This window comes from Phoxinus phoxinus (genome assembly GCF_949152265.1).
Source record: "Phoxinus phoxinus genome assembly, chromosome: 3".
NCBI classification, from domain to species: Eukaryota; Metazoa; Chordata; class Actinopteri; order Cypriniformes; family Leuciscidae; genus Phoxinus; species Phoxinus phoxinus.
Genome location: NC_136878.1, coordinates 19,304,819 through 19,318,313, shown reverse-complemented (window position 1 = coordinate 19,318,313; position 13,495 = coordinate 19,304,819). Strand labels below are relative to the sequence as shown.

At 38.2% G+C, this 13,495-nt stretch overlaps 1 protein-coding gene across 1 annotated transcript in view; it reads left to right on the top strand.

Annotated features, from left to right (window-relative positions):
* Positions 1–429: 429 nt before the first annotated feature.
* pkn3 (protein kinase N3) overlaps positions 430–13,495 on the top strand; it is a 22,126-nt gene continuing 9,060 nt past the window's right edge. The window contains exons 1-6 of the mRNA XM_079607786.1: positions 430–759; positions 1,991–2,267; positions 2,974–3,128; positions 5,021–5,150; positions 7,019–7,170; positions 12,129–12,345. Of these exons, the coding sequence (XP_079463912.1) occupies positions 739–759; positions 1,991–2,267; positions 2,974–3,128; positions 5,021–5,150; positions 7,019–7,170; positions 12,129–12,345 (952 nt within the window). The 5' untranslated portion in view covers positions 430–738. The remainder of the gene's footprint in view (positions 760–1,990; positions 2,268–2,973; positions 3,129–5,020; positions 5,151–7,018; positions 7,171–12,128; positions 12,346–13,495) is intronic.

Genomic DNA, 13,495 nt, shown 5'->3' with positions numbered 1-13,495 from the left:
CTTTATGCCTTTATATACCTTTATTATTATTATTGCATACCATGTTTTGTTCTTATTTTATACGTTTTTAATATAAATTTGTTGACATTAAAGTTAAAAAGTTTACCCCCATACAGTGAATAAAGATGACAACGACCATATAAGAATGTTAATAGATCGAAACTGATAAACTCAAAAATTGTTGTTTTGTAGAACAATAGAGTATTTTTTTTACTTTTATGCTAATGCATTTGTTGAAACTCTGCAGCTTCCGTGGTGCATTAATTGTGTATTTTAAATAATAATATAATTATTTATATAATATTTATTAATAATAGTAGGACTTGTAGTAGTGTGCTGGTCTCTGCACCAAATGACTTCAGTGCAACGCTTGACTGACAGTGCTGTCAGCCAATCATTGAAAAGGGAGGCGGCGAGGATTTTTCAAACCTCAGGAAATGGGAAAGGCAATGCAACTTCCATTAAAAAAAAACTACCGGTAATTCGAGAGCCGTTTAGCCTCCCAGCTGACAGTCAGCCACCTGTGTCTTCTTCCAGCACACAACAGCACCCAACTTTTTATTCCCTTTGAATGTCTTTTTTGTTTGAGCTCTCTCAGATTCACTTGGAAGTCTGAATATGGTTAGTGTCATTCAATCAGACGCCGCGTGAGCCAGAGCCAGCCGAGAGCTCGAGCGAAGTGTCGGTTAGTCCGAGCAGCATCAGTGTCTGGCTGCGTGTTTCGGACTCTCTTTCACAATGTCGGGCGTGACGCTACAGGTAAGAAACAAATGATATACGTTATGTCACATAGCATTATTGATACGGTTAACGTTACGTTTGAAAAGCGGATAAACTGTTTGAAGATCAAATAAGTCATAAAATGAAGCAGTCAGATCGTTAAAGTTCGTCCAGACGCTCATGTTTACATTAACTTGTGGGTGAGTCCCAATGTTTTTGATTGAGTAACGTTAATGCAACCGAATTACTCACAAGTCACCCACAAGCTTTTTTTTTATTAATAGCGAAACTAGTGTAGCGTTACAAAAAAAAAGTCTGATTTAGAAAACAATTAGATCTGCCTCATTCTATTATGTTGCTTTAAATATGGTTGATTTTGGACAAGGTTAGGCTATGTCCAATTAAATATCACTAAAGATTTTCAGGTTAAACGAGTTTGACAGGACTTGGCTTCCTCGTGTCCTTCACCAGAGGCTTAAATGTAACTTATTTAAAGCTATGTGTGAATGAAAAAAAAGTCACTTTTAAGTCTTTTGTGATTTAAAGTAGCTGAAATGGTTATTTTGTGACGGTGTTAATGACAGCGTCTCTTTGTTTTGAAATGTGCTCTGCCTGTTTTTCCAGCTTTACTGACGTTAGGAAAGTCCCGATGGATGTATTAGACCAACTCTACTGGACAATTTGTTGAATACTTATATTATTAAACTGAATTATGGGCACGACATCATATTGTCTATGCAAATTGATTCGATTTTTGTTTCGGTCCGTTTCTTAATATAAGACAGTCAGAATGTGTGAAACACTGCCATCTATGTGTGTCAAAGTGAAATGCTGTATGAATGGCTTGTTCAGAAAATAGGCATTACCGGTACTATGCAGAAAAATTGAGGTTTCTTCCTTTCATTTAGCTCTTTCCAACCACTGCCGTTTGAAAATATGTAAGTGTCTGCGAGTAGTTATGAGATATGTGTGTTTTCCTTTATGGTGTAACTGCTTACATCAGTAAGTGTTCAGTAAAATATTTTCACCCTATCAATGCGCATAGTAAGTCTACTTTATAATATCACCTTCACACGTAATGGATTATTTGGTTAGTATAGTAAAATTTTATGTTTACTTAACTTGTTTAACAGCATCTCAGATGCTTGCCTTACTTGTGCTGATACGCAGATCTCAATATTATGTTTTATCAAAAAGGCTGCCATAAACGAGCAAGCATGTTGACTTTTTTTATACTGCTTTTTTTCTCGATGTCACTTGAACACCACAGAGCAGCTGTCTGCAGGGTCTGGCTGAAGGTGACCTCATGGACCCTGAGTTTCAGCAGCGTGTAGAGGATGCCATTGCCCTTCTCCGGCAGGAGATCCAGCGGGAACTGAAGATCAAAGAGGCGGCTGAGCGACTGCGACGGGCGGTGACCAACCGCAAGAATGCTGCCGATGTGGACGGTCAGCTTAGAGCCTCCAGCCGCAAACTCGAGCAGCTCCACTGGGAGCTCCAGGAGCTGAATGCACGTGCTATGGCCACACAGAAAGAGACTGTGTCAGGTGAGAGCAGGAGGGTGTGATCGGCCTTTGACGTTATATAGTGAGTTTTGATCATTTATATTTTTTATATATTTAATTTGTTTTAAATGTTGTATGTAGATTATACTGATCGAACGGATCAGGTTTCCACCCTATTTCTGCCCTATTCAGTCTTGTGAAATATTTTTACAATTTGAAATAACTTTTTGAAATGTATTCCTGCAATAGCAAAGCTGAATTTTCAGCAGCCATTACTCCAGTCTCTTCAGTAACACAATATGCTGATTTGGTGTTCAAGAACATTCTTATTATCAATGTTGAAAACAATTGTGCTTCTTAATGTTTGTAAAAACGCAATAAATTTTTTTCAAGGTTCTTGGATGAATAAACTTTTTTTTAAATAGGAATCTTTTGTAACATTATAAATATCTTTACTGTCATGACCAATGGTGTTTTGATCAATTTATTGTGTCCTTGCTGAATAAAAGTGTCAATTTCTTATATAAAAAAAAAAGTACTGAACCCAAACTTTCGAATGGTATTGTAAACTTTAATATATATAAAGTTGTGGCCTTTAAGTTTTTACACCCCTTTGAACAAATTTGTATATCAGGATAAAGGCTAACCAAATTGCATTTCTGTCTTTATAAAGTACAGAACTTTTTGTCTTTGTCTCATTTGCTTTTCATTATATATAATAAATCTATGAAAACTCTTGTTTTCTTAGATGATGCCACCTCTCCAGACCCTTGCCATTGGGAAGAGGTCACATCACCCTTGGGCAGCCGTGTCCGTACTTTGAAAAAGCAGCTTACTATGGAGCTCAAAGTAAAACAAGGAGCTGAGAACATCATCCAGACTTACGCCAACAGTTCTGTCAAGGTGAGATTTCCCCTCATGGCCCCTTTTTATCTCCTGTGCATCTTGGAGATGATTAACTCCCCTTCCACTCCTCTGTGTGTATTTAAATCAGTTTGGGTCGCTGCCAAAATGCTATGAAATATGATAAAATGCACACAAAGGAGGTCCCAAGTCCCCTCCCCCTGCTCCCCATTCTTTAGAGTGAGGGTCTCATGACCTCTAGCTAGCCGTGAGTGTATTTGCCACTTATTCTTTGAGTCTGTGCGTTTCTATCAGACAGGGCTTCAATAATGCTGCGGCGTCTGGCTGAGAACACCGTGTGCTGGCAGCTCTGTGATTTATGTCTGTTGGATTCAGACAGCTTGAGTATCGGGCCTTGATCTCACACACACACACACGCTCAGACACTCACAGTCGCTCACTAAAACATCCTCTCTTTGACTCTGCAATCGAAGAGCTTGCTGGTACTACTGAATCAGTTTCTCCGGTCCTAGGCCTGGCGACAGCAGCAGCCCATGTGACTTTGTGCCGACCAATGCCGAAGCATTCGGGTTTGGGCCAGCCAGGCAGGGCACGGCAGCAGCAGCAGCAGTTAGAGGTGGCTAACTCCTGTGGAAGGAGATCTGTAAACGGAGTGAGAGAGAGAGAGAGAGAGGCTGAAAGAAAAAATGTAAAAAGGGGAGGGAGGAGAAGGAGGAGTGGTGAGCGAGCGAGATGCAAGGACAGTAGAACAATAAGAAGAAAGAATGGTGTTGGCTTCTCGGTTACTGATCCTTGATCTGCTATGTCTGAGGCTCAGTGTCTGCTATACAGGATAAACTGACATGAGCAGTTTTGAGGATGGAGAGAAAAACACATCAGGAGGGTACGTCTGATGGGGGTCAAAGAAGAGCAAGGGGATGTCAACCAGCCATCTGAAAGTTCACAAAACATGACAGATGACCTCTTGAGCTGCATTGAGAGGGGGAGAGCGCTATGGACGGTATGGTTTCATTCTTCATTTACCTCTTAAATGGGTCTTTTCTGCAGGTTTCAGAGAAGGTCACATGTTTCATGTTGCAACATTGTTTACACTGGGGCTGTACGAGGCTGTTTTGGGCATCGCAATCTGTCAGTGTGTCTCTTTCATTTGCATAATGTAGCTGCTGCATTTCAGGATATATAGCTCTGTTGCGCTATTATGACTCTAACGTCTCGGCTCCTAAAGCTCTGGGTCGAAAACTGCACAGTCAGTGTTTGATCTTTGATTATGTTTGGGTGTGGTGTACACCTGGCTGCTTCTCATGATGAGTGAGAGAAGAGTTTAATAAAGACTGCTGCACTTTTGGCCTGCTGGTCTTCATGTGAATTTCTCATTTTGGGGAAGCTTACAACTGTAGTGTGTGGGTTTTTTTTTGTGTGCCTGCTAATAAAGTAATAATGTCATCAAATGGAACGGCAAAAATATGTCTGGTTTCTCAAACACTCCCCTTTTGTTTCTGTGTCAGGCTGGTTGGGATGTTCAAACAAACAGAACAAATGTGTCAAACAGTGTTTTGGGACATATGAATGCTGTTGTGGCTGCATATTATTACAGGGTTCCCACGGTCATGGAAAACATGTTCCCTGTAATTATCAGGACATTTTCGGTCCTGTAAAAGTCATCAATTTCTGTAGTGAATACACATTTTACAGTTATATTCTGCTATAAAGTATTTCATTGGCTAGAAAGGGATATATAATCATTGGCTATAATGTATTTTTGGAAACATTGGTGTTGTAATAATATTAGTAAATAATTAATTTGTATTTCTTTCTTCGTGGTCCCTGACTATTTATGTTGTCGTTTTTTCTCTGACAGTGTCTTTACCATTTGTTATAATGCAGTTGCAAGATTTACCTATTGATCTATTGTTTCTCTTGTCACTCCCCAGGATCGGAAGATGTTGTCCACTGCCCAGCAGATGCTGCAGGATAGCAAGACGAAAATCGAGCTGCTCCGCATGCAAATTGTCAAAGTCACCCAGGCCAGAGAAGGAGAGCGGGAGACCACACAGCCAGAGGGTAAACAAACATTTTCAATCAGTAAAGAATACATGTAGGAAATTAGGATTATTATGGATTTTTCAAGCAAAATATGCTCTCATAGGACATGCCCCTTATACAGCCAAGATGCAGCACTAAAACGGTTTTCAGGATGAACAAAATCGTAGTCTAGGGCAAAGTTTCCCAAAGTGTGTTGCAGGAACTTGCAAGCCAAATTCTCAAAATAATAATCAAAAAGAGAACACGTTGTCAAGGTACAGTGTGTGTTGAGCCAAATCTCTCAAGCATTCAGACAGGCTTCACAGCCTTGATATCAGCAATACAGCAGCATCACCCATCTTATTAGATGAGTTGCTTTGAAAGAATTGGATCTATTTTTCTCTATATATATTATTATAGATTTTTAACTTAAGCTTAAAGGGTTAGTTCACCCAAAAATGAAAATAATGTCATTAATGACTCACCCTCATGACGTTCTAAGCCCGTAAGACCTCCGTTCATCTTCGGAACACAGTTTAAGATATTTTAGATTTAGTCCGAGAGCATTCTGTCCCTCCATTGAAAATGTATATACAGTATACTGTCCATGTCCATAAAGGTAATAAAAACATCATCAAAGTAGTCCATGTGACATCAGTGGGTTAGTTAGAAGTTTTTGAAGCATCGAAAATACTTTTTAATCCAAAAATAACACAAAATAAGACTTTATTCAGCATTGTATTCTCTCCCGGGTCTGTTGTCAATCCTTCACAGTTACGCTGATGGCGTAAGACGCTGATGACGTGTATTTCTGGTGCGCCCGAGCTTCATTTATAGACTGAGGGAAACGGACGCTGTAAAAGTGTCTCATCCGCGACATGCACATTTACGCACCATTAAAAAAAATGATATCCACGCAAACAATGTAGAATAGCTTGAATATAGCGTGCGTCTCCCTCAGACTGTAAACGAAGCTCGGGCGCACCAGATAACACGTCATCAGTGTCTTACGTCAGCAGCGTCACTGCGGAGTCCTGAACGCAGATTCACAACAGACCCGGGAGAGAATACAATGCGGAATAAAGTCTTATTTTGTGTTATTTTTGGACCAAAAAGTATTTTCGATGCTTCAAAAACTTCTAACTAACCCACTGATGTCACATGGACTACTTTGATGATGTTTTTATTACCTTTATGGACATGGACAGTATACTGTATATACATTTTCAATGGAGGGACAGAAAGCTCTCGGACTAAATCTAAAATATCTTAAACTGTGTTCCGAATATGAACGGAGGTCTTACGGGCTTAGAACGACATGAGGGTGAGTCATTAATGACATTATTTTCATTTTTGGGTGAACTAACCCTTTAAATGTCAACTTTGCATTAGGGGTAACCTTTCAGTATTGACTTTGGGTGTGGTTTACCAGATGCATTGGAAGCTAGTGGCATGGCATGACACGACTGAATTCAATGTTTCCCTTTTTAATAGATGCTGTCTACACTGTTGATTATAAAGTGGGTGATATACTTTTGTCATGTTGTGATACTTCTAGTGTTGATTTGGTGTTACTTGGTGCGTAAAACAGACCTAATTAGAATGCATTAACAATATTTTTTTGCTCATGTTTTATATAGAAAGGAATTGGTTAATTTCACTGCACATTTTAAATTAAATACTTGGTTTTTGTGATTAAATACACATTTATTAAGTATCTATTAAACATTTATTATTTTGTGAAATGTTTGAAATTACTTTTGTCAGTGAATTGTAAAACAGTAATGCAAGTTGCTGAATGGTTATTCACTATTATTTCTTATGGAATATATATATATTACATATATATATATATATATACTTTTTTTTTTTGAAAACCGCTGATTTATACACTTGTTTTTGTGCAGGGCGCCCATCTGAAACTATTAGTCCGCTTGAGTTGCGGGTGGAGGAACTCAGGCACCATATGAAGATTGAGGCAGCTGTGGCAGAAGGTGCCAAAAATGTGGTCAAGCAGCTTGGAGTACGCAAAGTGCAGGACCGACGTGCTCTAGCAGAGGTAATTGTATATATTGGACTTGATGTAAAGGCTTTTCAGAAACCAACATGCATGCATGACTCTTTCTGAATGCACTTACGGTACTGTCAGGGAACAACAGACGGTTCCACTGTTAAAGTGATGAAAATTTCCAAAAATGAAAATTCGGTCATTTACTCTCCCTCATGTGGTTCCAAACCTTTATGACTTTCTTCTTCTGTGGAATATAAAAAGAAGATATTTTGTAGATTGTTGTGAACTAAAAACCCATTGGAGCTCAATTGTCTATTTAATTTGTGTCTTTGTTCTATTGTAGTTTGTTTTCCTATATGCTTGTAATTAGTTTCTTTGTTATTTCTTTATTACTATTTACTTCTCTTCAGTATTTATTTTTTATTTTTTTAAACTTAGGCTAGTATTAGTTTTTTTATATTATAAAAGTGACAAGAGTTTCGATGGTTTCAAACATTTTGATATCATAACTATATTTAAAGAAAAAATAACTATATCGTGATATATATATTGTTATCGTGAAATAGAATTACTTGTATTGTGAAATAAGATTTTGCTCATATTGCCCTCCCCTACACTGATTCTTATTAATGCTACTGAAGTTATTCAGTCAAGAGCAGTGAGTGGTTTTCCATTAATGACAGACAGCAGCAATACTGATACAAATGAGTATCATAATATACTGATACGTAATTGAACCGTTTACATTCACTTAAGATATAAACGACTGTGTTTGTGCGTAACCTTGTGTGTATTTGACAGTTTCAGCGCAATAAGACTCGAAAGAGAACTTAGTTCTGTACTTGCGTTGTGTGACAGGCTTTTAGTGTGCATGCACTTCAGGTGTACGCGCTCAGAAAGCTATGTCAGATAGGGATGGGAATCGAGAACTGATTCTTCTTCAGAACCGGTGCCCAGTGAATCAATTCCTTGGAACCGTTAGCATGCCTGCGTATCGATTCCGCGTATCGGTTCCGCTCGTTGCAAATGTGTCATGTGTGTGAAGTTCACACACGCGCTGCGTTGTTTTGATTCAGAACGCGGCAAACATGGCAGAGGCAGAAGTTCGACGCAGAAGTATAATGAGGCCTTTAACGGGACGCAACGTTGCTTTCCGACCAGTCATCGCGTGCTGTCTCACACACATTCACTCGCACACATACATACGCACTCACTCACTCTCATGCGCGCGCACACACACACACACACGCGCGCGCACACACACACACTTGCGCACACACACTCTCTCGCGCTCACTCACTCACTCACACAAACGCACACATGCTCACTCACACACGCGCGCGCACATACACACTCACTCACTAGCGCTCACACACTATCTCGCGCTCACGCACACACTCTCGCTCACTCACTAGCGCACACACACACTCTCTCGCGCTCACTCACTCACACACAAACGCACACATGCTCACTCACACACACACTCACTTTGAGAAGTAGGCTAGCTCACCTATACTTTTAGATTTGTTCTGAGGTTGCTACACATAATTTGTGTATATGTGCTCTGTGCTGTGTCTTCTGATCAGATATTAAAGCGAGTTAATACAAACAAACAAATTTGTACGTATTCTCTCACCCAATGAGAATCGATAAGAGAATCGATAAGGAATCGGATCGATAAGCAATATCGATAATGGAATCGGAATCGTTAAATCCTTATCAATTCCCATCTCTAATGTCAGAACAGTCTGTGAATATAAAAAATTAAACTGGTAAGGCTTTAAAATCCATGCAAATAATAAACTTTTGTGATAAGCGAAAAACTGCAATTTCACATGGGCGTAAACCTACTGCGTTTCTAAACATGATGTGAATGTACATCATGTTGTACTGTATGTTGGGACAGGGGCGTCAGAACTGCATCTGATAGAATGTCCACTAGCATGATACTACGATCTCTTTTTAATTAATGTGCCCCTATAATGCCAGATTCCTAAACGGTAGAAGAAGATTCCTAAACGGTAGATCAAGGATTCGGTCTCTCTAAACTCCTACTTTCCGAGAGCCGACTCTGCTCTGATTAGTCAGATGGATCAGTCTGTTGTGATTGGTTCTGCCTCTGATAGCGTGGTTCAGAAAACCATATCTGAATTTCAACTCCAAAGGCTTTCTCAGTGATACGAACAGTAAACGAAGGCGTTGGGTTTTTCCGTATCAACTTGAGCCTGAATCCTCATCCTTAGGAAGTGCATGTAACGTGTATTTGCTTTCGGAGCGCAGAAAACCGCGTGTTCTTAACATTTCGACAACACAAACAAGCTAATATCCAAAAAAAGCATAACAGGGTCACTTTAAATAATGAGATGAACATTTATGCATGTGAATTAGTAACAGTAATAAACCTGTACATTTTTTTTTTGGAAGTATTTTGATTCCCTCCTGAGAATTGAGCGTGTACCTGCAGTGTTGCTCAGCCATGCATGTTTGACCTTGAAGCAGCAAACCCAGCACATGATTTTTCACTAAGACAGACAAGACAGAGTCTACTGTGAGTGTTAAAATTTGCGCTCTAACGCTGCTCAGAGATAACCTGCTGCTGAAATGGCCTCACTAATCTTTTTTCTTTTCTTTTTTTCGATTTACACTTTGCATTTTGAAGACCAGAAGCATTTACAATCACTTAGCTTGTATTAAAACAGGTTACAATCCTTCCCTGGTCAGTCATAACTAAGGATGCACTGATATGAAAATACGGTACGATGACCGATCATTCTTAGAATGCAGATAAACCTAAATCCAAATTTTGATATAATCTGAGAGCCTGATTACAAAAACAAATGTCTCATGATTAAAAGAGATGTCCAAAGAACTTGAACATATATCAATCATATACACTACAGTAGCCTAGTTTGAACCAGTTTTAATGTTACACTCCTATGGCCAACTTTGTTTATCAAAAAAGAAAAAAAGTATTGCCTCACAAAGAAATAAAATCATGCAAAAATAATGCAAACACGTTTATTACTTGCATATATAAAATCCAAATGCATGTGCCATGGTTAAATAAAATGGAATAGCCTATGCACAAACAATAATTAAATATTTTTAATTAAACCATATTGTTGATAAAAATAATAATATGAGAGTATTAGTATACTCTAACTAATGTATGCAAAAGCACAAGTAAACTTGAATTAAGTTACATAGTCAGAATGTGTAACTCCTGTTGTGGATGCGCTGAAACGCAACTAAATCCAAAGAATTCACAGCATTTTATTTCTATAGTGTTCTCATTATAATGTTTTGTATTATGTAATATGAGTGTCCCTATCATGGTTATTAATGTCATGCATTGCTGTTTGAGCTGCATGCACGTGATGCTTAAGCTAAAGATGATCAGCGGTAAACTGAAGAACTTGGAGAACTGGTATTAACATTAAGTGGCATGGCATCTTAGGCACAGATGCCATTGGCATGTGCCAATAAAACTTGTGATGTGCCGATGAATTGCGTCATGTGCCACTGACACATGTCGCCTTATGTTGTGGCACCTCCAATAACCTAGTGAGTCGTGACGCATGCCGCTGTCTGCCGGAGCATTGTGTAAATGGTGTAACATACACACTCAACGGCAGAACGACGTTTAACTAATGATACGTTGCTTTCAAACACAGGGTTTATTACATCCGGAGTTAATTTTTGCAACAACCATTAGGCTTCTCCATATATTTAATATCTGCCTTGTTGCCCGTTGTTTGTATTTATATTTTTTATTATAAGTTTCTTTTTTTAAACTTATACTATGTATTTAAATGCATATTGTAAATAAATACACAGTTGTTTTGATAACTCAACACATTTTTCTCTATTTGCATAGGATTGACAGTTCATCTGTGTCATTTGGAATTATAAAATCTATTTTTTGGTGGCCACAACTAAAAAAGTGAATTGTTCTAATTAAAGTGGTACTAACTAGCAGGGGTATGTGCCGTCACAAATTGACACTTGCCAATTAAGTATTTCATACTGGTATAATTGTAAACTAGTATTAGAGAAAATGCTCCAAACCATTATAAAGTGACACCTACCAATCCGAAATGCATTATGAAAACTGTCATCAACCATTCAAACGTGTGAAGGACCTTGACACTGGCTCTTCACAATGCAATAATATAGGTATGTAGATACTATATTAAACTGGATGTCTATTATAAGTGCCTACATCATGTCAAATACTTTACAAAACATCACAACAAGGAATGCAAGTTCACACCATAATTTTTTTCAATTTATTTCTTATTACATAATATTACGACCATTATGACGAAATATTAAAACCATATGAGAACCACTAACCACATATTATATTATAGGCCTATCTATATTTAGATCAATATCAGACTCTGATTACTTGTTAACGTCTAACTTACAAACAAATAAATACTCCACCCATGGATCTTCCTCAACTGTCTTAAGTTTTGGTTTATTTTGCGCTGACCAATGTTGCACTTATGTATGATAAACTGACACCTACAGGCGTGCATGCAGCATCATGCAAAAATAAAGGTTTACAGTAATGGATGTGACTGTAAATGTGGTATTCATAATGACACGTGATGTGACTCATAATTTTATGTAGCCTATATAACAGATTTGCATTGCACATGTTGCACTAAACTGCACTTATCCTTCTCTTGAAATATGATTGGAATCACTTTGAAATTAAACCATCATGCCGAACAGCATCTAAGTGTCTCAGCTGAAGGAAATAATCCATTATTTATCGGCTTTAATAAATCCGCCTGAATTTCTTATTGGGACGATAACGATTAAATAATTAAACACTTGTCATACCTTCAAAAAGCCAGTTTTAGAGTTCCTGATATCGGAAATGGAATACTTATTGTCAGTGGCCTTGTTTCACTCTACTGTCATTCATAAATGTAGCTCACATCTGTTAGCTCTGAGCCTCTTTTGTATTTTTGAGCATGTCTTTCTGTGTCCAGGCTCAGGCCCGTTTGCAGGAGTCTTCTCAGAAACTGGACCTTTTACGTTTGTCTCTGGAGCAGCGGCTTGGAGACCTTCCCCATGACCATCCCAAACGAGCTGCCATTAAAGAGGAGCTGACAGTGGGCTCCTCGCCTGTCGTTGGGTTGCATAGAGATCGCCTGCGCTCTGCGTCTTCAGCGTCCTCTTCGCTCTTCAAACCATCCAGCCTGACAGGTATTGACACAGTTGAAAGTTAGCAGGAAGATAAATATAGTTGTGATGCCACGATATGTAAATAAGTGAAAAGTGTCTTTACTTTTAGAGACTGAAGGCCCTGTTGTGCTACTTTCTGTACCATCAAGAGCATATTAAAGGGTTAGTTCACTCAAAAATGAAACTTCTGTCATGAAGTACTCATATAAAGTCGTTATTTTTGTTTGTACAAAAAGTATTCTCGTCGCTTCATAAAATGAAGGTTGCACCACTGTAGTCACATGGACTGTTTTAACAATGTCTTTTCTACCTTTCTGGCCCTTGAAAGTTGCAATGATGTTGCTGGTTCAGAAACCTCTCAGATTTCATCAAAAATATCTTTATTTGTGTTCTGAAGATGAACGAAGGTCTTACGGTTTTGAAACGACATAAGGGTGAGTAATGGATGACAGAAATTACATTTTTGGGTGAACTAACCCAAATGAGTTAACTTGACTAACCCAGTGTCATGTTCCATCACACTTTTGAATGTTTACCCTTTAACCAACTGCATCACAGGAGGGAGAAGGCCCTCCTGATGAATAGTTATCACTGGTGTACGGTTACCCTCCATTTAAGATACCGGTATTTAATTTTGACACTGTCTGTGAATGGTGTGAAAGATCGTCAAGGACCCCTCTGACCTCATCCATGCATTGCTCACTCCTCTCCCTCTCTATAGCACTCCTCGGGAAGTGCTATAGGACATTTGAAAAGGAGAAAAAAAGCTGACAAAAGAGCTTGACAAGGTGTTTTGTAAAGAAATTTATATTTTTATTCAGTAAGGATGCATTAAATTGACAGTGAATATGTTCATAATGTTAAAAATAATTGCTGTTCTTTTTCATTTCTATCCATCAATTCAGCAAAGAATATTGAGTGTGTGTGTGTATGTATGAGTATATATATATATTATATAATATGAACACAACTTCTTAATATTTTTCCACAAAAATATTAAGAAGCTCAGCTGTTTTCAACATTGATAATAAGAAATATTACCTGAGCACGAAATCAGCATATTAAAATAATTTCTGAAGGACCATGTGACACTGAAGACTGGAGTAATGATGCTAAAAATTCAGCTGTTATTACAGGAATAAATTGCATTTTAAAATATATTATAGTAGAA